General features: G+C 38.9%; 1 protein-coding gene across 1 annotated transcript in view; it reads right to left on the bottom strand.

Annotated features, from left to right (window-relative positions):
* Window positions 1-22,537, bottom strand: part of unc80 (unc-80 homolog (C. elegans)) — a 59,102-nt gene that overhangs the window by 7,407 nt on the left and 29,158 nt on the right. The window contains exons 26-56 of the mRNA XM_084128764.1: window positions 21,153-21,333; window positions 20,843-21,055; window positions 19,158-19,258; window positions 18,872-19,072; window positions 18,174-18,281; window positions 17,912-18,050; window positions 16,655-16,836; window positions 16,351-16,482; window positions 16,034-16,220; window positions 13,697-13,828; window positions 13,446-13,589; window positions 13,235-13,335; window positions 13,063-13,149; window positions 12,259-12,442; window positions 12,075-12,169; window positions 11,871-11,960; window positions 11,650-11,751; window positions 11,244-11,424; window positions 10,052-10,317; window positions 9,804-9,938; window positions 9,553-9,691; window positions 9,345-9,441; window positions 6,889-7,059; window positions 6,682-6,774; window positions 4,795-5,013; window positions 4,477-4,677; window positions 2,935-3,058; window positions 2,737-2,862; window positions 2,301-2,424; window positions 1,699-1,905; window positions 1,429-1,613 (exon numbers count right to left, since the gene is read on the bottom strand). Of these exons, the coding sequence (XP_083984890.1) occupies window positions 1,429-1,613; window positions 1,699-1,905; window positions 2,301-2,424; window positions 2,737-2,862; window positions 2,935-3,058; window positions 4,477-4,677; window positions 4,795-5,013; window positions 6,682-6,774; window positions 6,889-7,059; window positions 9,345-9,441; window positions 9,553-9,691; window positions 9,804-9,938; window positions 10,052-10,317; window positions 11,244-11,424; window positions 11,650-11,751; window positions 11,871-11,960; window positions 12,075-12,169; window positions 12,259-12,442; window positions 13,063-13,149; window positions 13,235-13,335; window positions 13,446-13,589; window positions 13,697-13,828; window positions 16,034-16,220; window positions 16,351-16,482; window positions 16,655-16,836; window positions 17,912-18,050; window positions 18,174-18,281; window positions 18,872-19,072; window positions 19,158-19,258; window positions 20,843-21,055; window positions 21,153-21,333 (4,647 nt within the window). The remainder of the gene's footprint in view (window positions 1-1,428; window positions 1,614-1,698; window positions 1,906-2,300; window positions 2,425-2,736; window positions 2,863-2,934; window positions 3,059-4,476; window positions 4,678-4,794; window positions 5,014-6,681; window positions 6,775-6,888; window positions 7,060-9,344; window positions 9,442-9,552; window positions 9,692-9,803; window positions 9,939-10,051; window positions 10,318-11,243; window positions 11,425-11,649; window positions 11,752-11,870; window positions 11,961-12,074; window positions 12,170-12,258; window positions 12,443-13,062; window positions 13,150-13,234; window positions 13,336-13,445; window positions 13,590-13,696; window positions 13,829-16,033; window positions 16,221-16,350; window positions 16,483-16,654; window positions 16,837-17,911; window positions 18,051-18,173; window positions 18,282-18,871; window positions 19,073-19,157; window positions 19,259-20,842; window positions 21,056-21,152; window positions 21,334-22,537) is intronic.

Raw genomic sequence — 22,537 nt, 5'->3', positions numbered from 1 at the left:
AGAAAGAAAACTGGCAGAAGATAGATCAGAGAGATCAGAGATATTAACTAGTGGTTGACCATCATATCACCAAGGCTGATATCTTTATAGGAACGTCCACCTGAAGGGCAAAACAAGGCTTTCTTCTGCTGCCTGCCAGTTATTTTTACCAGGTTTTTTTTTATCCAAAAATGTTGGATAGTTGTTCAGTCATTTGCACTAACCAAGCCTGTGTTAGGTCAACATTAGGTAGCTAGTTAACATTAGCTAATTAGCACTCACTTTTGCTCTGACACAAAGTTGTGTGGTTGTAATGACAGCTCTCAAACTGTGGTTAGAGGCTTGGTTTGCATGACATGTGGGCTTAATAAATCCTTATCTTGAGTTTTTGAAGAGTACGCATGTGTGTACATGCTCTAGTATGTAAGCACGAGCCTATGATTGAATCTGGAAATAAAGCAAAATAACAGAAAAAAAAAAAAAAAAAAGAGTAGCTATTAGTCCTCATATGCCATGTCTGTAATTCACAGCAAAAAATCTAGCATTAATTAGATCTCAAAAGGATTCATTAAAAACGATGCATCATACTATGCTAGTTAAGCTGTGAGTTATGTTGTTGTGTGGGAAACGCACCCCAGATTGCAAATTCATACAATCTGTACTTTTGTATGTTTTCATGCTGGTGGCAGTGTAAGGGAAGGGATTCTGCACAAGCTATGTAAACATTGCAGAAGTGGATTTCTGGCAAGGACTTCGCTGTTTTAGTGATTAAAATTCTGCAGCAGGTGGTGTTTATGGATTGCAAGTGCTCAAAACTTGCAGTTTGTTTACATATCTTAGTTTTTCAAACTGTAATTCGAAAGAGATTGAAGATTGAAAATTGACAGGCCTGTGCTGCATTTCTATGGATGTTTTGCGACAGTCATGTGACAAAACTATGCATATATGTATATACAGTACTTAGTCTTAGTTAGTATCTTCACAAAAAAAAAGGTTTTAAGTCAGTTATTTATATCTTTGGCTGTAGTGTGTCAGTAGGAAATATCAGTTTACATTTCCAAACATTCTTTTTGGAATTAATTGTAATAATCAAGTGAGATTTTTGTATGTTCAAGGAGTCTGACAACAGCCGGTATGATCCACACGGAGATCTGATCTCACCATCTATCTGTGATTCATGAAGAAAAAGAAAAAACTGAGACAAACTAAATCCAGAAGAACTGCAGGAACATCTCCAAGACGCCTGAAGAAACCTTCCTAGAACGCCACCTGAAAAACTATGCGTAAGTGTACTGAGGACAAAAGCTGTTTTAAACCCAAAGGTTGTCACACTGAGTATTGATTTGATTTATATATATAGCCCATTGGCATCAGCCATTACAAAACATGTATTGGTCAACCACTAATAGAAACTTCAGAAAGGTAGTGCATACCCTCAAAATCTCTTACCTTGCACTGTATGAAAGGACGTAGTAGAATGAAGATCGGAATCCGTGTGCGCACTATGAAGTCAATAAAATCCCAAAAAGCCAGACCGCCGACTTTACGCAGAGCCATTTCCTTGACCTGTAGACTCAGCTTGTACCACTGATTACCCAACTGTCGCTCAAAGCAGACTAAGACCACCTTCAGAGCTAGAGAGAGCAGATTTAAAATATTTAGATAAAATATATAAACACATTTTTAAAATGGAATTTTTCCTTTCTAAGGCTCTAGTACCAAGATAAGCTGCCTGGCTGGTGGATTCAGCCAGTCCCTCTCTACGCAGGTCTTTCCCAGTGTCCCCTGGGGTGGAGCAGTGGGCAGGGGATGCGTCCAGAACAAAGTTCTTACTGCGGGAGGTGCTGATGATGCGTGGAGGTAACAGGATGTTAATGACTGTCTGCAAAAGGAGAAAAACCTCCGGTTGTTCCAGATGAGGGCTGTCTGTGAAAGAAAAACAAACAAACATATTCTAAATTTCATCCAATCGCATTATCTCTTTGAGCATATTTAAGGGGCCATTCACACATGCGTACACTTTGCAGTTAAAAGTTTTGCAGAGGCAGGTCAGTGAAAAACAAAAACAAAACATGCAATGTCTAGAGACGGGTTTTTTAAAAAAGTTGATCATCTTTTTAACATGAGCACTGCATTTCTAGATCATCGTGTCATGCACAAGACATTGCAAAAGGCAGAAGACGCGAGAGCAACGGTCAAACACATGTCTACAACATGTTTACATAGAACGCATTTTTACATTCCACTGCACATGCTTTTCTGTTGTTTCTATGTGAACTGTCCCTAAATGTTCCTGGTTATGTTTGATCTCTGAGGCAGACCTTTACTTCCCGAGCCCACAGTCAATACAAATGGAATCAAGAGGTTAAGCAGCATGCCCTCTCGTCTCTCCTGATTGGTGAAGGGGGAGATCACATGACTGAGTGGGAAGTCCTCCTTTAAAGCCTAGAATTGGAGGAAGACATTAAACATATGCCCATGAATGCAGGCAAAAAATATGTCAATGAATTGAAATACACATTCGAATTATTGGTTGCACTTTATTTTACAGTACGTGCACTTGCGTCTCCGTACCAAAGAAAGTACCCGGTAATAAAAGGCAACATGGGTTACGGTCAGGTTTAAGTGTAGGTTCAGGTTCAGTACCTAGTTATTACCCAGTTCTTGTAATTACTATAAGTACATAGTATGTGCATGCAGAAAAGGACTGTAAAATAAAGTGCTAACGAAATATCCTTAGGAAGGAATAGATTATACCTGGATCTGCATGGCAACCAAACGCACAACTGCGGTACTGAAGGGAAGGGGAGGAGACAGGTACGGACTCAGATGCAACAAGGGAAGTCCATCTGCCACGCTAGACGGCCCCACAACCCCCATCACCTTAACACACACATCTATATGTAAACACATACACACAGAGCATATAATCAGCAACAGGTGTTTGGGACTCACCAGGTTGACACAGACGTTGATTAGAGATCGCAGGTGAGGAAGAAAGGAGATGATTGGCTGCCGATGAAGTGTCAAACAAATCCCTTCAATCAGACTGCTAGCCGCCTCCCATTCCACCTGCCGCCTGCAAAAACAACACACAGAGATCACAAGATAGAAATCACCAAAGTATCATGTTTTCTACCACTAGTCATTGAATTATGGAGCACCTAAAGTAACAATATAATACAACATTTCACAAACATAAGCAAACTAAAAGCATTTACAATTACTTAAGCAAGATACGTAAGCAATAAGGTACGAGAGGCTGTGCTGTAGCGTGAATAAGTCACGACTGAAGGCCGGTGTTAGGCGCGAAGCGGAGCAACCCCTTGAGCCGTGACTTATTCACGATACAGCACAGCCTCTCGTACCTTATTGCTTTTATAAAACGGTTACCACACAATACAAATATTAAAGCCGAAAAATATTTTGGTTTCTTCAAGCATCTTGGAGACGTTCCCGCAGTTCTTCTGGATTTAGTCTGTCTCAGTTTTTTCTGTTTCTTCATGTAATCACAGACGGACTTAATGATGGTGAGATCAGATCATACCGGCTGTTGTCAGACTCCTTGTGCATACAGAAATCTCACTGGATTATTACAATTAATGGCAAAAAGCATGTTTGGAAATGTAAACTGATATTTCCTACTGACACACTACAGCAAAAGATATAAATAACTGACTTAAAACCATTTTTTTGGGGGGTGGGGGGCTATTAACATGCCTAAGACTTTTGCACAGTATGTATGTATCTATGCAACTAGCATGAAGTAAAATCACTAAAAGCCTTCCTTCCGCTTGAAAAAATAGTCCCTGACCGTAAACAGCAACAGAAGTTACATACATTTTTTCAGTCAGTAGAGAAGACTTTTACATTGAAAGGACTCAAACTTGTGAACACGGAAAAGCAAGACGCAACTGACAAATGACTAGAGCACGGGAAAACCCCTTAACTGTTAAAAGGACGAGACATCTCAGCGGACATCCAAACTGATTTTTTTTATTATGAATATAGGACTGACCTGAAGCAAAATGCTATGTCTACTGTAAATGCAGGTACACTCGCTTACTCAATCTCTCACTCTACTCTAGCTTCAATGAACAATATCAATGGGATCAAACATATGTTTAAGTTGCTAAGAGTGGTTGCTAGGGGTGTTGTGTAGTGATACATAGAACCGTTGGGTGAAGCGGTCATAGCTGTGTTTTATCGTGAATAAAACACAGCTTTTGACCAATCAGAATCAAGGATTGGAACTAACCGTTTTATAAAGCATAATTAGACATACTTGTTGCTTTACAACATTTAGTCCACTAACCATAATGGAGACAATGGAAGACAAACACAACACCAAAGCACAAAAGCAGCAGCCATCCATCACATCTCAGAGATGTGATACCACTGATAAGGCCCACCAGAGCAGACAGAAACACAGATGGTGGAGGGCTAGAGATCAGTGTGAGGACATACCTGGTGCACAGAGCCTGAGGGTGAACGCACCTGAGTGTGGGCATTTTATGAATCTTGTTAAACATGCGGTCCAGCCTCTTCAGAATGAGGATGAGGGCGGGACGAATGGCCTCTGCCGACCAATCGGTAATGGGTAACATCTCTGTAATGTAGCGGCGCAGCCCTCGGCTTTCCATGGTCAGTGTGTCATAAGGGGCCAATTTGAGAAGGGAGTGGGCGATTTCTGCCAGTCTGTAGAACATAATGGGTATAGTTATAGATGCATGCTATGACTCGCTTGCTCCATAATGCTGTGGAAATTTAATTACTTCTGAATGTTCAAACTTATTTAGGTAGCTTTTGTTTCACCTCATATGAGACTTGATGTCCAGCAGTTCTAGAGCAGTGACTCTGGGTTCTCCTGCCACGTTCTGCAGGATTTTGAGGCGCGGACCACAGTGCTTGTAGAACTCCGTGCAGATGTTAAGCAGAGACTCGCGGGGGCGACGGAACTCTTCACGGGCGATGCGCTCGTCCAGTTCCTCCCTCAGTATACCCTGACCCTCCTCCAGCAGGTGCAGGTTATCCCTGCAAAGAGTCAAATTACAGCAATAATTACTGTTTTTTTTCCAAACCATATCAATAGACAATATGTGTTCAGGAAGTTTGGTCATTTTCTGCTATATTACTTGGGTTGCTATAGTAACGATATACAGTGGGTGTCAGCATGGTGCCAAGTGACCTTCTTCTACAGCAACTGGGTGAAGTAGGAAGCTGACATGAGAATGTTGTTTCGAGTGAGCAAAACATAAGATATTCAGTTAAATTGACCCAAATACAATTATTTGATGAAGGTATCCTTTTTAATTCATGAAATAAAGTTGAGGCTGAGTGACACTTATTGCAATGAAACCTGCAAGTGAAACTTGCAAAGTGCCCCCATTATGCTATAAAGGTTCCTAGTTTTGTTTTGGAGGTCTCCTACAATAGGTTTACATACATCCAAGGTCAAAAACACTTTCATTTTATCATAGAATACATTGCAGCATCAGATCTTTTCTCATTGTCTGAAACGGTTCGATAAAGGATTCAGTTTCTCTAAACTCCTCCTTTCCAAGAACCTACTCTGCACTGATTGGTCAGATGCCGCTTACAGCGTATGTCGTAATCAAAATGGCCATTACCATATTTGAATTTCAGCTCCGGAGGCTTCCTCAGCACACAGTGAAAACTTAAAATGATGTATGATTTGTTGGAATCAGGCAAAAAAAAATGAATGAGCTACACCCGTTTTAAAGTCGACAAAGTAAATTTTGAGAAAAATCAAGTTAAAGTTTTCTGAAGGTTCCAAAACAAAATCACCTAGCAACCATACCTTAAAATCACTGGTAATGACACCAAATTTGGCACGTGCCGAAGTCAAAACCAAATATCTATAGGAAAAATATAAATTCAACTTTTTTTTCCATGATACCACAATTTTTGATTAACATTAATTTAAATTAACATAAAATTTGCCAGCACGGGTCACATTTGTTATGCACTCGATCGTTGAAACTTATCAAACTTTTTACCTTCACAAACACTACATAAAAGGTAATATCCAAAAAAGCATAACGGGGAACTTTTAAAGATTTATTTGGTTAGGCACACAGGCATTAATGATTCACTACGGAATTCTGGGCTCTCAAACGACATCTGTGGTTGTAGCATAAAAATGCAAGTTCTGTTACTAATGCATATGTTCAGCACTGCCCTTCTGTGTGGATGATTCAGATGGTTTGAGTTATACCGTTTCATTGATAACCATATTAATGCAGATATTACTAGCCATACCAAGATCACTGATTGTAAGAGATGTTTTTCAGATTTATCTCTTGTAGGGCTTTGAGTTAGAATGTAGCAGATCTGCTGTCATGGTAACTGATTCTTCTTTTCTCTGAAACTTCTTGCCTAAACGAACCAGAAAGCTCTGAATAAAGGTCATGATTGTACACTTTAAAACTTTTTTAAAAAGTTGGGAAGGAGAAGGGATATGTTTTTTTTTGTCTCAAAAATGTAAAATTGGACAGTTTCTCTGTGACAATTTATTATTTAGTTCTGATGTCCCAATAAAAAGAAGAAACTTGAGAAATGTCAAACTGTATGGTCGGTCTTCAAACATTGATCATGACTTTATACACAGTACCATGCTCTTCATACTATAATGTTTTTTGGTGCACAGACGCATCATAAGCCAACTATATCTGCCCTCACCTGGTGTTTGGTCCTCCAGACATGGTGTGGTTGGCTGTAGTTGCTCCCTTGTGGCCTTGATCACATCGACTCATCTGAGGTGCGGTCATAGGTCTAGGAATTCAAAATCATGTGACAACACCATAATAAATTATGCATGACACAGGGAATATCTAGGACTTCAGAGCAGTAAGTAATTACAGTAAAGGCTTGTGTTCTGGGACTGACCGTGTCAATGCCTCCACGCTATAGAGCAGAGCCTGCAGAGAGGTGGCCAGAGCAGCTATGGCAGCAATCTCATCCCTTGCTGCAGATGCAGACTCCAGAGTCTGTGTGTTACCCTTCATCTTCTGCAGGTAACATGGAACCAAAGCCTCCAGAACCATTAGCATTTGCAGACTGACAAAAGAAACAGAGAAACCAAGTTTATTAAAGGTTGGAATACACTACAGGACTTTTCATATCTTAATGGATTTCTAAATGGTTACAGAGAAAAGCGAATGTGCATCATACACTAAAGTGTTTGATCCTCAGTCATTTAATGTCATTACGAAAACAAAAACATGCGCCTTGCTGCTAGCGGACTTCTCATATCCTTCGATCCTCCAGTTATCAGCCAATAATTATTTGAATGTTGTTGCTGATAACTGGTAAACGGCTGATATTAAAATTATACTATTTTGTCTAAATCAATTGAAAATAAAACATTAAAAACTAAAATAAAATGAAATCTTGTGAAAGCAAGTAAATCACATAATTAGGTACCACAACATAAAAAAACAAAAAAAACAAACAAAGTAATATTAAACAAATGGATACTCATTTAAAAATGTTCTAAGATTACATTTAACAGTGTTATTAAATTACAGTGAGGAAAATAAGTATTTGAACACCCTGCTATTTTGCAAGTTCTCCCACTTGGAAATCATGGAGGGGTCTGAAATTGTCATCGTAGGTGCATGTCCACTGTGAGAGACATAATCTAAAAAAAAAAAATCCAGAAATCACAATATATGATTTTTTAACTATTTATTTGTATGATACAGCTGCAAATAAGTATTTGAACACCTGTCTATCAGCTAGAATTATGACCCTCAAAGACCTGTAAGTCTGCCTTTAAAATGTCCACCTCCACTATCCTAAATTAGATGCACCTGTTTGAGGTCGTTAGCTGCATAAAGACACCTGTCCACCCCATACAATCAGTAAGAATCCAACTACTAACATGGCCAAGACCAAAGAGCTGTCCAAAGACACTAGAGACAAAATTATACACCTCCACAAGGCTGGAAAGGGCTACGGGGAAATTGCCAAGCAGCTTGGTGAAAAAAGGTCCACTGTTGGAGCAATCATTAGAAAATGGAAGAAGCTAAACATGACTGTCAATCTCCCTCGGACTGGGGCTCCATGCAAGATCTCACCTCGTGGGGTCTCAATGATCCTAAGAAAGGTGAGAAATCAGCCCAGAACTACACGGGAGGAGCTGGTCAATGACCTGAAAAGAGCTGGGACCACCGTTTCCAAGGTTACTGTTGGTAATACACTAAGACGTCATGGTTTGAAATCATGCATGGCACGGAAGGTTCCCCTGCTTAAACCAGCACATGTCAAGGCCCGTCTTAAGTTTGCCAATGACCATTTGGAAGATCCAGAGGAGTCATGGGAGAAAGTCATGTGGTCAGATGAGACCAAAATAGAACCTTTTGGTCATAATTCCACTAAACGTGTTTGGAGGAAGAAGAATGATGAGTACCATCCCAAGAACACTATCCCTACTGTGAAGCATGGGGGTGGTAGCATCATGCTTTGGGGGTGTTTTTCTGCACATGGGACAGGGCAACTGCACTGTATTAAGGAGAGGATGACCGGGGCCATGTATTGCGAGATTTTGGGGAACAACCTCCTTCCCCTCAGTTAGAGCATTGAAGATGGGTCGAGGCTGGGTCTTCCAACATGACAATGACCCGAAGCACACAGCCAGGATAACCAAGGAGTGGCTCTGTAAGAAGCATATCAAGGTTCTGGCGTGGCCTAGCCAGTCTCCAGACCTAAACCCAATAGAGAATCTTTGGAGGGAGCTCAAACTCCGTTTTTTTCAGCGACAGCCCAGAAACCTGACTGATCTAGAGAAGATCTGTGTGGAGGAGTGGGCCAAAATCCCTCCTGCAGTGTGTGCAAACCTGGTGAAAAACTACAGGAAACGTTTGACCTCTGTAATTGCAAACAAAGGCTACTGTACCAAATATTAACATTGATTTTCTCAGGTGTTCAAATACTTATTTGCAGCTGTATCATACAAATAAATAGTTAAAAAATCATACATTGTGATTTCTGGATTTTTTTATTTAGATTATGTCTCTCACAGTGGACATGCACCTACGATGACAATTTCAGACCCCTCCATGATTTCTAAGTGGGAGAACTTGCAAAATAGCAGGGTGTTCAAATACTTATTTTCCTCACTGTAATCATGTTTTGAAAAATTAACTTTAGGTCAACATTAAATAACGTCAAAGATAATCTAACTGTAAAAATTAGGTACACTTATATATCTAATATTGGACAATATATATCCAGTATCGGTGGGCATCTAATATCTGCTTATAACTGGATATGGTACCAATAATATACTATATATATAGTACATCTCTAAAGAATTTGATTGAAATCTGCAAGTGACAAACCTGCGGTAGGATTCTGGGGCATAAGCGACCACTGTGACACACAGCTTAATGCCTTCACTTATTGAAAAAGCCAGATCCTCATTACCGTAGCAAAAATCTGAAAAAAGAAAACCCAGAACAATAGCAATAGCCAAGCCAAATAGTGTTCACATAAAACAGAGGACGAGGGTAGACCTGTATCCTCCAGGAGCCCTGTGTGCCATCTTACCCAGAGAGCGGAGAGGTTTCTCAGCCTTCACCAGCTCCAGAGCATCCAGTGAATCTGCAGTCTCTCCCTCTAAAGATACCAGCAGGTCAAAAAGACACTGTGAAGACACGCCCTTCGAAAGACCAGTACTAGTGCGAGTCTGTAAAAAAGTCAGTTCATACATTCAATGTTTAATGATACTGTAATAACACTGTAATAACAGTATCTATAAATGAAGGGTTGTTAAAACCATGAACTCTTAAAACTCTTACAGTGAATTCCAGCAGTGGGGCCACACTAGCAAAGAGCTGCAATATGAATGGTTTACGGTGGAGGATATAGAACTGTCTGCAGCAGAACTCAATCCCTCGACGCAACAGTGGGTTACTCTCATAATCCGCATATGTCTTCAGCAAAGAAAAGCAGCAACACAAAACCGAATAAGCATAATAAAAAAAATGAGAAAACATTCCTAAATCATAATAAATGAGGAAAATAACTTAATATGTGTGCTGCTAACCTGGAGCATAGTGGGAAGGATCCATTGATAGCCACTGAGAGAGAAGAGGTGGTTGAAGTGTACAGCTGTGTTGATGGCAGTGGCGCTGTATTGCCTGAGGAGGGCACTGTCCTCGGGGTGTAGGAGAAGGGCACCGTTAAACACATTCAGAAATAGCATAATCTCATCACCCCAGGGGTATTCACTGGGCATACCCAGAAACATCTCCTCCAGCAGTTTAATCCATAGGACCTTGTGTAAAGTGTCCAAACCAAAAAGCTCTTTGCCTGGGAAGGGGGAAATATATTGATTTACATATTAATTATAATGTGTATTATATGAACATGCACACATTTTTTAACATAAGAACTGTAAAGGAGATTTTCTAAACATGAACAAATATGAACATAATTATTTAAATGTAACCAGGACTGTAGCGCAAGGGGTATGCATTTATTTTAAATAACAAAATAAAAAAAAACTATACGAACAAACAAAATGTATTGACAATTACATTTTTCTAAATTATTTTAAAATGAAATGAAATGATGTTTCAAATTATAACAATTTAAAGCTGTTATTAATGTTTGCAGCGCAATATTTGACCGGAAGGGTAAAATTGACGGTTACTTATGATTTTCCCTGTTCCTGTTTTGCTCATTCGAGTTCTCGTTCATTGTTAGTTGCTATGGTTTCTAATTGAGTTACACACCTGTTCTGTTAATGATCTTCCTTGTGTATTTAAGCCCTTATTTTTCCGTAGGTCTGGGTCTTGCGATAACGTTATGTTGTAAGTGTGTAGCGCTTATGTTCCTACAGTGCTTATGTGTCCACCTGATCTTTAATCTAAAACACTAACATGCGTGTATTTTTTCTTTCTTCGGTTTTTCTACAATTCAACTCAGCATCTTGTCTTGTAATATTGAATTAGTCAAATTGAGCCGCCCTTCTAATAGAATGAATAAAGATGTCTTGGATATATTTTAAGATTATAGTCAACCATTAGATGTTATATATGCCTATTTTTATGGTTAGAAAGGATTAAAATGAACAGGACTTTGAAATTGTCAGGTAATATTGTAAGATGGATGAAATCATCAGAACTTGCCATATTCTGATATTTGGCGAACTGACACCACTGGTTAAATTGTTGGACTGTTAGCCAAGATTATTAGCTAACGTAAAAGAGGATCAAATTATTTTTCTCATTTACCTAGAGGCTCATTGAAGAGGGTGAACTCAGCATCAATGGCAGAGCGAGGAAATGATGGCAGTCGCAGAAGGTCTTCTTGAAGCATGGAGACGTGGGATTGCTTGTGCATGGCAGGCATACGCTGGGTAAGCGAGATGATGAACAAAACTCGGCCAATCTCTTCCAGCTTTCTGGAAAACACCTGAACATAACAAATGATTGGTAATTTGTGCTATATTTTTCATTTTATAAATGAATTTTTTTTAATGTTATGTCAAGTTATGTACACTATATAGATTCAACAATAGTTCTGAATTCTAAAGTGACCTTGATCTTTAGTACTTAATGGACACAAATTCCATTATGTGAACCATTAAATGGTTCAGCAGAAACACTTTCTCCCTTGACTGAGATTCATAAAGCACACCTGTTTCTGAATGAGCTCTTGACCCTTCTCTGGAAGCATATGAACCAGGTTGAGCTGAGGAGACACTGATCTTCTGAAAGGGTAGATGTCTCGCACATAGGTCTGATGTAGAGATGCATACCAAATTTCAGCCAAAATACAAACATTCTAGTGTTTACTACCAAGAATATCCAGTATGTATCCTTTGAAATGTCTAGATTTGTTCGAAGACTATAACCCACCTTGGCATAGTGGATAAGGTTCCAACGCTTATCCATTAGAAAATAGTTAGCAGATCGAGCCTCTGGTATATTGAAGAACTCTAAACACTCCTGGCATGAAGACATTAAGCAAAACAAAGGGGAAAGGTTGTTAAATTGTGAAAATATAGCAACATCATTTAATAGCATGTCCATATTGAACAAATCTACAGCTATTACAATGACCTTTAAAAGAGCTTCAAACTGGGTGTCTTCGTGCACTGGTAACTGGGTAGGAATGTCACACTCATTCTGTCCATGAACGACCAGGGTTTTGGTTCCTAGGCACACAATTACAGTTTCAGTTATGAACATGAACAGGACACTAGTAAACTTATTTTCTGTATGGAGCATAGCTAAAATATGCAACCTGGCATGGAGGCAGTAACCAGAAGCTTGACCTCACACTGTTCTTTCTTCATAGTCTGTTTAAGGTCTTTGAAAAAGAGCCCTTCTACATAACCCACCACCTCCCACAGAAAGGTCAATGTGGCTGATATGGCATCCATGCCCCACTCACAGGGAGTCCTTACGAAATACATGATCAAGCCCACCTTGGAAAAAATGAGAAAAATATCAGATTGTCTAGTATGACACCCAGATCTGCACAATGAGATCCCCGAATCTCCATCCTTCACTCTAAAAGGGATAGTTCACCTAAAAAGGAAGATTCTGTCATTATTTACTCACCCTTATGTCATTTCAGACTTTTGTTAATCTTCAAAACACAAATTAAGATATCTTTAATGAAATTTGAGAGGTTTCTGTCCCTCCATTGATAGTCCAGGTAACCAAAACTAAAATTTTATTCAATGGAGGGACAGAAACCTCTCAAATTTCATTAAAGATATCTTAATTTGTGTTTTGAAGAATAGCCAAAGTCTTCCGGGTTTGGAATGACATGAGGGTAAGTAAATTATGACAGAATTTTCATTTTGGGTAAACTATCCCAAACAAAGATTCTTAAATGGTACTTTGTGTGAAGAACCTTTAACATTTTCTGTAATAGAAAAGTGTGCTTTACACTATAAAAATAATATTATATAAGGTTCCCTATGGCACAAAGTAAAATGGTTTCTGGAATCCAAAATGGTTAATCTATGGCATTGCTGTAAAACCCCCTTTTTGGTTCTTTCTGTTGGTTGGTTTTCTTTTATTCATGCTAAAGTCTCACCAGATAGTTGAAAAGAATGTGCGAGGTCTGTGCAGGCAAATCCCCAATGTTAAGAAGCAGTTTCCTCAGCATGTACATCAGCTCATCCTGAGAACAATAACCATGTTTCATCATATAACAGCAAACGTTCATCTTTTATTCTCTGAAAGAATGACTACTTAAGTGGTCTTACCTGTCTGTTACTGACTGTGAGTTTCTCCAGGAAGTGTCTAAGAACCAATGCTGGATCTTCAATCAGACAGTTCCACAAGACCTGCTGAGCAACAGCACATACTGTGGAAACACAAAACAAAGAAACAAAGTAGTAATGTGAGGGTCTAAAAGAACAGTGGGTAAAAATGTTAATTAAATGGTTTGTCGGAAGATTCTTCTTTGCCTCTCACCTGCAACTCCATCTTCCCGAACTCCTCCATCTTCCATCAGGTGCACAATGGGCAGCACGGCAGCACATATGCATGGTGGGAAAACAGCCTGGGGTGGCTGCAGCATGTGGTGTGTTGGTGTGAGTTCCGTTGTGTTCTCATCATCTTGTAAGGTAAAACAAACCACATGAATAGCAAACAATTAAAAACAATATGATTAATGACTTTACTCCTAAATCTGTTGTAAATATGGAGAAGGTGACGTAGCTTACCCTCAGCACTGACCACTGAGCGCACTGACCACACAGAGCCTCTGCGAAAGGAGTAGTTTCTGTGAGAGTTACTGGAGGCACAGGAAGGGCTGGCGGACAGACGACGTGATGTCAGGTTCATCACATCTTCTACTGACAGAGAAGAGGATACCACAAATTACATTTGCACATAGTTAGCTCATCTCTATGAACATGTTCTGAAAACCCATATTTCAGGATTGATCACTGGGCTTAAAGTGAAATAATTGTTTCAAAATCTAAAGAAGTCATGTCATTCATTGTTTTATTATTTACTTTTTATTATTTTAATTTTTATGAAGTCCATCTATAGATTATATACGTATTTATACTACTTTCTACTCTCTTTCTGGCACTCAAAAAAAAGAAAGGCTTGTTTAATTCTAAGACTATGTAAATACATTCACATGTGAAGTGTCCATGCGGTATTTACACACAAGCTGCGGGTTTGCTGTTGAGTCTAATTTAGTTTTTTATCGTCCAGTAAACAATCTGTGCTCAAACAGTTCAGAAATTAAACCTAGTTAAAACATTTGGTAACACTTTATTTCGATAGTCGACTTTAGACCCTCTGCTAACTATAAGTAACTCTGCAGCTACATATCAACTAACTGTCATTAGAGGATTAGTAGACTGTCTGCTTAATATTTGCTAACACTTTATTTTGTTGGTCCCCCAACATACATTCTACTGACTATAAGTAACTTGGCAACTACAAGTCAACTTATTCTCCTAACCCGAACCCTATCACCTAACCCTAACCTAACAGTCTACTAATACTCTAATGAGAGTTACTTATTAAAAGTTACTTATAGTTAGTAGAATGTCTAAAGTGGACTATCGAAATAAAGTGTAACCAAAAATTTCAGCTGCTCATTTCTAATGTTGGGATTCTTTATATGCAGAGTTGCAGGTATTTCAGGGGAATTTGTATAAAGCATTGCTCAAACAGAATTCACTTTCAAACCGAGAGGCTATTTCGGGTATTCAAGACCAAGTCCTGTCTACTTGAATGGGGGAATCCTGAAATCTCAATAACTGCTTGTCGAATTCACATTTAAATAACATATTTCAAATCAGCAACACAATCTGACATGAACTGTCCCATAAACTGTTAACAAGCATTAAAAAAAGTTAATTTTTCAGGCTGGACCAGCCAATGCGCATGTCCAAAGCGCGCATTGAGACTCAAAACACTGTTTCTATGGCGAGCAGAGATTCTGACGGCAGCTGCAGTGATGCTATGACTTTACCAATCATCGACTGGCTCTTTTATTTAGAAGGTGGAACTTGTTCCGCCATATTGCCTGTTGCACTTACTCCTATTTCTCCTAGTAATATGAGTCTGTAGTCTTTGTACATTAACATTCTTTGGTTAAAATCAATGTTTTTCTGGACTGGGTTTTGAGTTATGGAAACTTACAGTATGTTTTCAAGTAAAATGAACCATTTTTTGTCACTTTATATTAGGTGTCTTTAACTACTACACACTTGAACACAATAAGTGCATTGTACCTGTTTTTTTATGCATGTTGTATCGTAAAACACTTTTGCCTCAATTGACTTGGGATACGGGTAAATGTTAGGGACAGGTTTGGTATGGTTAGGTTCAAGGGTTAGTTAAGGGGTAGTCTCAGCCTCAGACGTCACGCCCACAGACCGTTGGCTGAACGTCTGATGCATATGGCACACTTTTCTGGAAGCACTTTTGAAGTCGCGATCTAATTGGTTGAATTCTACAGGATGTCCAGGAGATGCCGTGACGCCAAAATCCCTCGTTGAAGAAGAAAGCCGTTGTGCTTACAACTGTGACAATCAGCGCTTACCAGGCTCAACTAAATGCTGGATTTTCAAAAGTATGTGAAGTTTGTGGCTCCATTGTTGTAGTAAACTTGCACAACGTTCTTGAATGAATAATTTATTAGTATTTAATAATTTATTAATCAATTAAATTATTAAACATGACGCGGAACAAAAACAAACTGTGACTGATTGCGTTACATCAGTCAAACGTCCTCTTGGGCGTTCCTTGAGCTGCGCGAGACTAGTTAAGGAGTAAGGGAATAGTCAACAGTGCCATTATAGATGTAATTACAACAATTAATTGCAGATGTAATTACATGCAGGTGTTTTTTAAATATATATACAGTGTGAAATCATATATGTACACATTAAGTGTATTGTATCAAATGATTCATTTAAATGTTAGTACATAGTAGTTAAAAATGTAAAGTGGGACTACTCTTTTATCTGAAAAGATCAGGGAAATTAGATTCCTTATGATATAACCATAACTAGTACAGCACAGAAATAACACACCCTCTTCTTCCTGCTCGGGCGGGGGACTACATGTAGGCTCATAGCAGGCCTCTTGAGCGATAGGGATGGCCGTGATGATGCTGGCCTCACGACCGAGCCTCCTCTTCTCTTCCTCCTGCTGCATGTTCTTCAGGATGTGCTCTGCCCGTTGGTGAGAGCGAGACACTGCACGTGCCGAGAATGATTTCTGAAATGTACAGGGAGCAGAGGAAGAAATTAATGAGTGGCTAATAGGGAAATATCTTCTGTAAAATCTGTGCATGACCATTTTGCCTTAAGGCAGGATATGTTTGGTGTGGTGGGCCACTAAAACCTACAGACTGATCTTCACTAATTGCATCCGGAACAGTGCCTGCATTAACAGGAACCCACGGAGGGTCAAATATGGGCACACAGGGCATTCCCAGGATAGGAGAGGGCAGCGTGAAGTTAATGCTGGGTGGAGGAATCTATGAAACAACATGCACGCAGAGAGAGAGAGACTGAAAAAAGTTTTGCTATTGCCAATAATGATATTGTAAGGATGTAAAACAAAATAATAACAAAGAATAATGTGCATAGAAATTAGAAGTAGCATACTGCAGTAAATTGCACTGTAAATTGTTTTTCCATCAATAATACCTTAAAAATCTGCTGAGCCCCCTCCTCCATCCGAGGCCACACTTGGTAACGGAATCTCCAGACAGTGTAGAATTTCAAAATGGAGTTAATTCTCTGACACGCTTCCTGGTGCTGAAATTCAGCCATCATCATCTCGGTCACTCCATCCGGCACCTTCACCGCGCACAGCAGGAACAGGGCAGCTGTGTGTGTTTGTATGATAATAATTAATGTCTATAGAGAGAGACTCCATTTAAGAAATGTATGGATAAGCATATACCTGCTCCCTTCCAAACCCTAGGGAGTTGTCTGGCTGTCTACATTCTAAATATAGGCAGCATCCTTTTAAGGCAGCATCCTAACCAAAATGTCAACAGCCACGTGTGGCAAACTCTTACAGTTCCAGATTACAACAAAATTTGATGTTGCTGTATTTGATACTCTTATAATTAGCACAATTATAAGAGCACAATTTGATACTCTTATTATCAGCACAAAAAAAGGCATACACGGAACCTAGGTGTCCTAGAATATATTTAGTTACATTATATGAATAATTTGATTTAATTTGTATAGCACTTATAGAATTTAAACTAATGAATTAATTATAACGAATTTCTACTGATACTTTCCAAGCACTGAGAATACCTATATAAAATATTGTTAAAATTAAGCTTTAGTCATGTAAGCTTATATTATAGCATAAGCTTAATTTATAATACAATTTAAAGTTGGCATGAAAGTGAAGTTGCGGTAGTCTTTTCTTTCCTATTCCTATTTCCTTCTCGGACAAGGAAAAAATGTTTGATGGGACTTGATTTTGTCCAACCAGAATTGAATGGATTGTTGTCATTTGCTAGTGCTGTGATTTCATGTGAATGACAGGTTGTCCCGTCCTCGTGCCAGTAAACATGTCATCAAAGAAGAGAAGGGATGTCATTGCAAGAGGGAGATTCATTTATTTTGATTAAAGATTATTAATGCACATGAATTAAAAAATATATTAATGTGCATGGATAAATTGTTTATAATAAATATTGCAAAAATGTTTTTGTTTTTTTCATGGCGACTTTAATAGTGCCCAAAATACATCCTAAGTAGGCTGCCCACTATGGTTTGGAACATGGTAATCAACATTACAAAATGAAAATTAGTTCTGCAATGCCTTAAATAGGAATAAAATCCCCTAGCTATAAAATGCTGTCACAGTTTCATTTCAAAGGCTAACTAACTAATAACTCTGAGTAGATTCCCCAGCAAGGGAGGAGCCAGACAGACCTGCAGCTGCAGCCATATGCTCATCCACACTCAGCAGGAGCTCCCATGCTGCAGGCAGAATGTCTCCATACATGTCCTCAGTAAGGATAGGGGCTGCTTTTATGAGCAAGGACAGAGGGGCTGGAGACAGGCTCATTACCTAAAAAAACAGAACATAGCATACTTAACACTACTAACTCACAGTCTTTATGCATACAATGTAACAATAGCAACAGCTTGTACACCAGTAAAGTTCTCTGTGTAGTGGACAGAAAGGAGAGACCTGGTTGCGGATGTACTTTAGCATGCCAGTGTCTTTTTTCCCCTCAGCACTGCTGTCAGTGGGGCGTCTTTTCATGGATGGGGTCCGGAGGCAGGATTTGTCTGAACACTGAAACAAAAACAGGCAACACTTTATTTTGATGGTCCCTTTTGAACATTCTGTTGACTATAACAAGAGTTCATTGACATGTTGTTGCAAAGTTATTTAGAGTATTAGTAGACTGCATGCTTAATATCTGCTAACACTTTATTGTGATGGCCCTTCAATAGATGATCTACTGACTATAAGTAACTTTGCAACTACATGTCAACTTATTCTAACCCCTAACCCTTCCAGTCTACTAATACTCTACTAACACTCTAATGAGAGTCAGTAGACATGTAGGTACAACGTTACACATAGTTAACAGAATGTTCAAAAGGGACCATCAAAAATAAAGTGAAACCCAAAAAGCAATTATATTCTGTACTTGGGCAAGCTGATTTAAGAGGGCTCAGTTAGGTTGTCCCTGTACACCTTTAGTCAACACATACTCTACAGTGCCAAAGCTCTTGAACTGTATTTACTTGGATATGGAATGAATATATTTACACTGCAATGACAATTACATAAATAATGTTAGGAGATTAATGTTTTTTATGTTTGTAGAATACTAGTTTGTATTTGGGGACCCCCTCGCACTGAATATTTTTAACCACCTCTTTGCTTTTTTTGGCACGGCCGCTGATATTGCCAGTGGCGCTGTTCTCTTTCAGGCTGTCCACCGTCTCTCCGTATAAAAGTTTGATGGCACGGACGAGCCGAGCGCAGGAACGGCTGTGGTGCTGATAGCAGCGAGGGTGGCAGAAATCCACATGAGTGCAGATGAAACTCTGCTGGTTGCACAGCAGAATCATAATCTGGAAATTGAGAAAGAGGAGCATGATAAACAAATACCCCACACATTTAGTTCACACAGGGAAAAGTCAGAATGCTGGCTCTTACGTGCAGCCATGACATGTTGCGATGGTAGTTGTCCTCCACACCCCCTGTGCTGCCAGGACCTTCAGGTTCAATGCTTGGCTCGCTAGCGCTCCAAGGGCTTCCTAAACAGATTACGCATACACTACTTTTCTTAATGTGTTGTACATTTTTTGTTTACTTATGTACAGGAAAGCCATTATCTGTATAAGCAAATTTATATAGTATCTGTGACAAATCTTTTTAGATGTATCTGATCTCCATTTACTTTCCAAATATGACTTGTATAATTCATTAAATTATTTATTATTTCATTTTTATTGCAATCTGTATGTAAATCAAGCTAAAAATTCTAAAACAAAGGTTGGTAAAAAAAAAGATTTAGCTTGAATCAGAAATATAATAGCACAGAAGGCTGTTCTTTTCTTTTGAGGGTACTGCTTTCACTTAGAAAGAAATGGCTCTTATTTATTTTTTTATTATTTTTTTTTTTGAAATTTCACCCCTCCTTTACCTCATACACTGCATACAGAAATATGCTATATATCTCTCACTCTGAAGGTTTAAAACAGCAGCACAAACATTTAAAAAATATGTATGATATCATAGTTCAATATAACTCTTGACAAGCTTAGATTTCTGAGACACATTAAATAAAATGACTGCAAAATAGCCATCCAATTTGAACTCCCTTTACACACCTTTTTGCTAGTTTCAGCCTGACGCAGTTATCATTTTCATGTCCTGCGCCACGTTGTTTAAATAGCAAATGCATTTGTGCGCCCATGGGCGTGCTGGTCTGAAAACGAGGTATGTTCAGGCGCATTGATGGCGTGTTGCGATTTTGAGGCAACTGAAATAGACTGCGCCATTGACCAACAAAAACCAAGAGCGCGTTAGTAACATGCGCCTATAGGCGGGTGCACAACGTGCGTACACTGTCCTTATTACACACACAGGGACCCCCAACAGCACACAAACTAGCCAAATATTAAAAATAAAAGGATTATAATGTAAAAGATTAATATTGTGTACATAAAGATATGGTGGAATCCGGCTTGTCCCGTAGGCGTAGATGGTCTGCTTGCACGCTTTAACTTCGCGCACGAGAAGATCCGTTTCCTCTCTGGAGACGCATTCTTTCCGCTTGCAAATTCCACCATGTAAATAGCAACCCGCCATGGTGCAAGCGCAACTGGCTTTTAAAGGGAATGGGAGATGAGACTCTGATTGGTTTATTGCAAGTTACGCCCAAAACACACCATTACTCATTAAGAGAATAGGGACCCTTTTAGACCATGCGCCAACCATTTTTCCCATCGTTAAACTAGCAAAAGTGGATTCGGACACGCCCTAAGTGCACAGTGCTTTAGACCATGCATTTAGATTAAATGCGCTTATCATTAAAATAGGGCCCATTGTGTATTCTCACTTGTATTCTCAAGTTCACACTTTAGTCATATTACCTTTACAACTGACCATTAGGTCATTACATGTACGATTAGATATGTTTATTAAAAACATTACCTTTGTGTTTGTTGGATCAGCCTAACAAATATTTTTTCTTTTAACCCATACATTTTATTATTGACGCCATTATTAATGTCTTTCTAAATAATGTATTCTGCTTTGACCATCTCCCCAATAACTACATTTACAAATGTAATAATAAAATAACTTCATATAGGGCTGGAGAAGCATTGTCTGACCTATATCAGTGACAGTATCTCTACTCTGGGAGAGCAGCCGCTCCGAATCCACGTCATTCTCAGACTCAGAGTCCTGTCTGGACATCTTAGTGCTTTTCAGACTCCCTGCCCGGCGGATAGAAGACAAAGAGCCTCCTTTCTTTATTCGGAAACTCCTTGCTCCTTTAATCTGTAGCAAACGAGAGCCACCAATACGGATCTTCCTAATCGGAGCTGGTGAGAGGAGATGAGACAAAATAAAAATGATAAATCATATTTTCAGCCTCTATCAAACATGTACATGCAGACAATTTTTCCTTTTTCATTTTACCCAGTGGCTCTTGTGATGATTTCTTCTCCTCACAGCCAGTGTCAGACTTGAGGGTGTGGCTGCTGCTGTTCAAAGAATCGTGTCCATCTTCATCATCCAGGATTCCTGCAAAGCTGATCTTCCTCTCATAGCGGTGACGGCCTAGCTCAGGGTCCAGACGCAAGCGGCAGCTCTCTAAATCCTATAGGAGCCAAAAGACAATCTTGGTTTGGCAATTGTTTAACTGTGCGATGTAAGATCCGCTTACTATTCAATCATCAGCCAAGTAAACGCATACACCAGGGATGTGCGCTATTAAGAATAGAATTGAGAGATTTAAATTCCAAATTCATTTCCTGCATTTGAAACATAGGTCACACTTTAGATTAGGGTCCACTAACTATTCACTAACTATTAACTACGACTTTTGCCTCAATAAACTCCTAATTACTGCTTATGAATAGTTAGTAAGGTAGCTGTTAAGTTGAGGTATTGGGTAGGATTAGGAATGTAGAATAAGGTCATATAAGTACTAATAAACAGCCAATATCCTAGTAATATGCATTATAATAAGCAACTAGTTAATAGTGGGAATTGGACCCTAAACTAAAGTGTTACAGAAATATGCATTTCCATAATATTTAATAAATTAACTTTTACTTAATTTCTCAGAATACATTACCCTGAATTTCCTTCTATTAAAATTTTGTAATTTTATCTTTCTGATACACAAAGTTTAAATCTGCAGGATTGCAGTAAAGTGAAGCAGATTATTATGTATTATATGCTGTATTATGTTTTAAAAAAAACAAACATTTTGCGACCATTCCAGTGTCCGTAGGAATTTTGCATGCTCAAAGTCTAGTGTGACTGCAGTTTAATTCCTAATTTGTGTCCACAACATCCTGTTTTTTTCCCCTGCATGTTTTACTGTATGAGGGGCTTCGTAATTAAAGGGATACTCCGACCAAAAATTCTCTCATCATTTACTCACCCTCATGCCCTCCCAGATGTATATGACTTTCTTTCTTCAGGTGAACACAAACTGAGATTTTTAGAAAAATATTCCATCTCTGTGAGTCCATATAATGCAAGTGGATAGGTCTCTCAAAGTTGACACTCATGCCAAATGAACACGACGGTAATCCATACGACCCGTTGATGAATCAATGTCTTCTGAAGTGAAATGATAGGTGTGTATGTGCATGGTGAAACTCCGGTGACCATCTACTTGATGGAGAAGTGACCATCATCTGTGAATCCGTATCACTTCTAGAGCAAATTTCACAACACACTTATGTCACGCTTCACAACATAAGCTTATGATAAGTTTAAAATATTTAAAAAATGTCAGTATTTTCTACAACAAACCTATCGTTTCTCTTCAGAAGACATTGACATATTAA

The sequence above is a fragment of the Abramis brama genome, assembly GCF_963993115.1.
Source record: "Abramis brama genome assembly, chromosome: 11".
Lineage (NCBI taxonomy): Eukaryota > Metazoa > Chordata > Actinopteri > Cypriniformes > Leuciscidae > Abramis > Abramis brama.
Note: the sequence above shows the minus strand (reverse complement) of the source record. Positions and strands in the feature narration are given on the sequence as shown.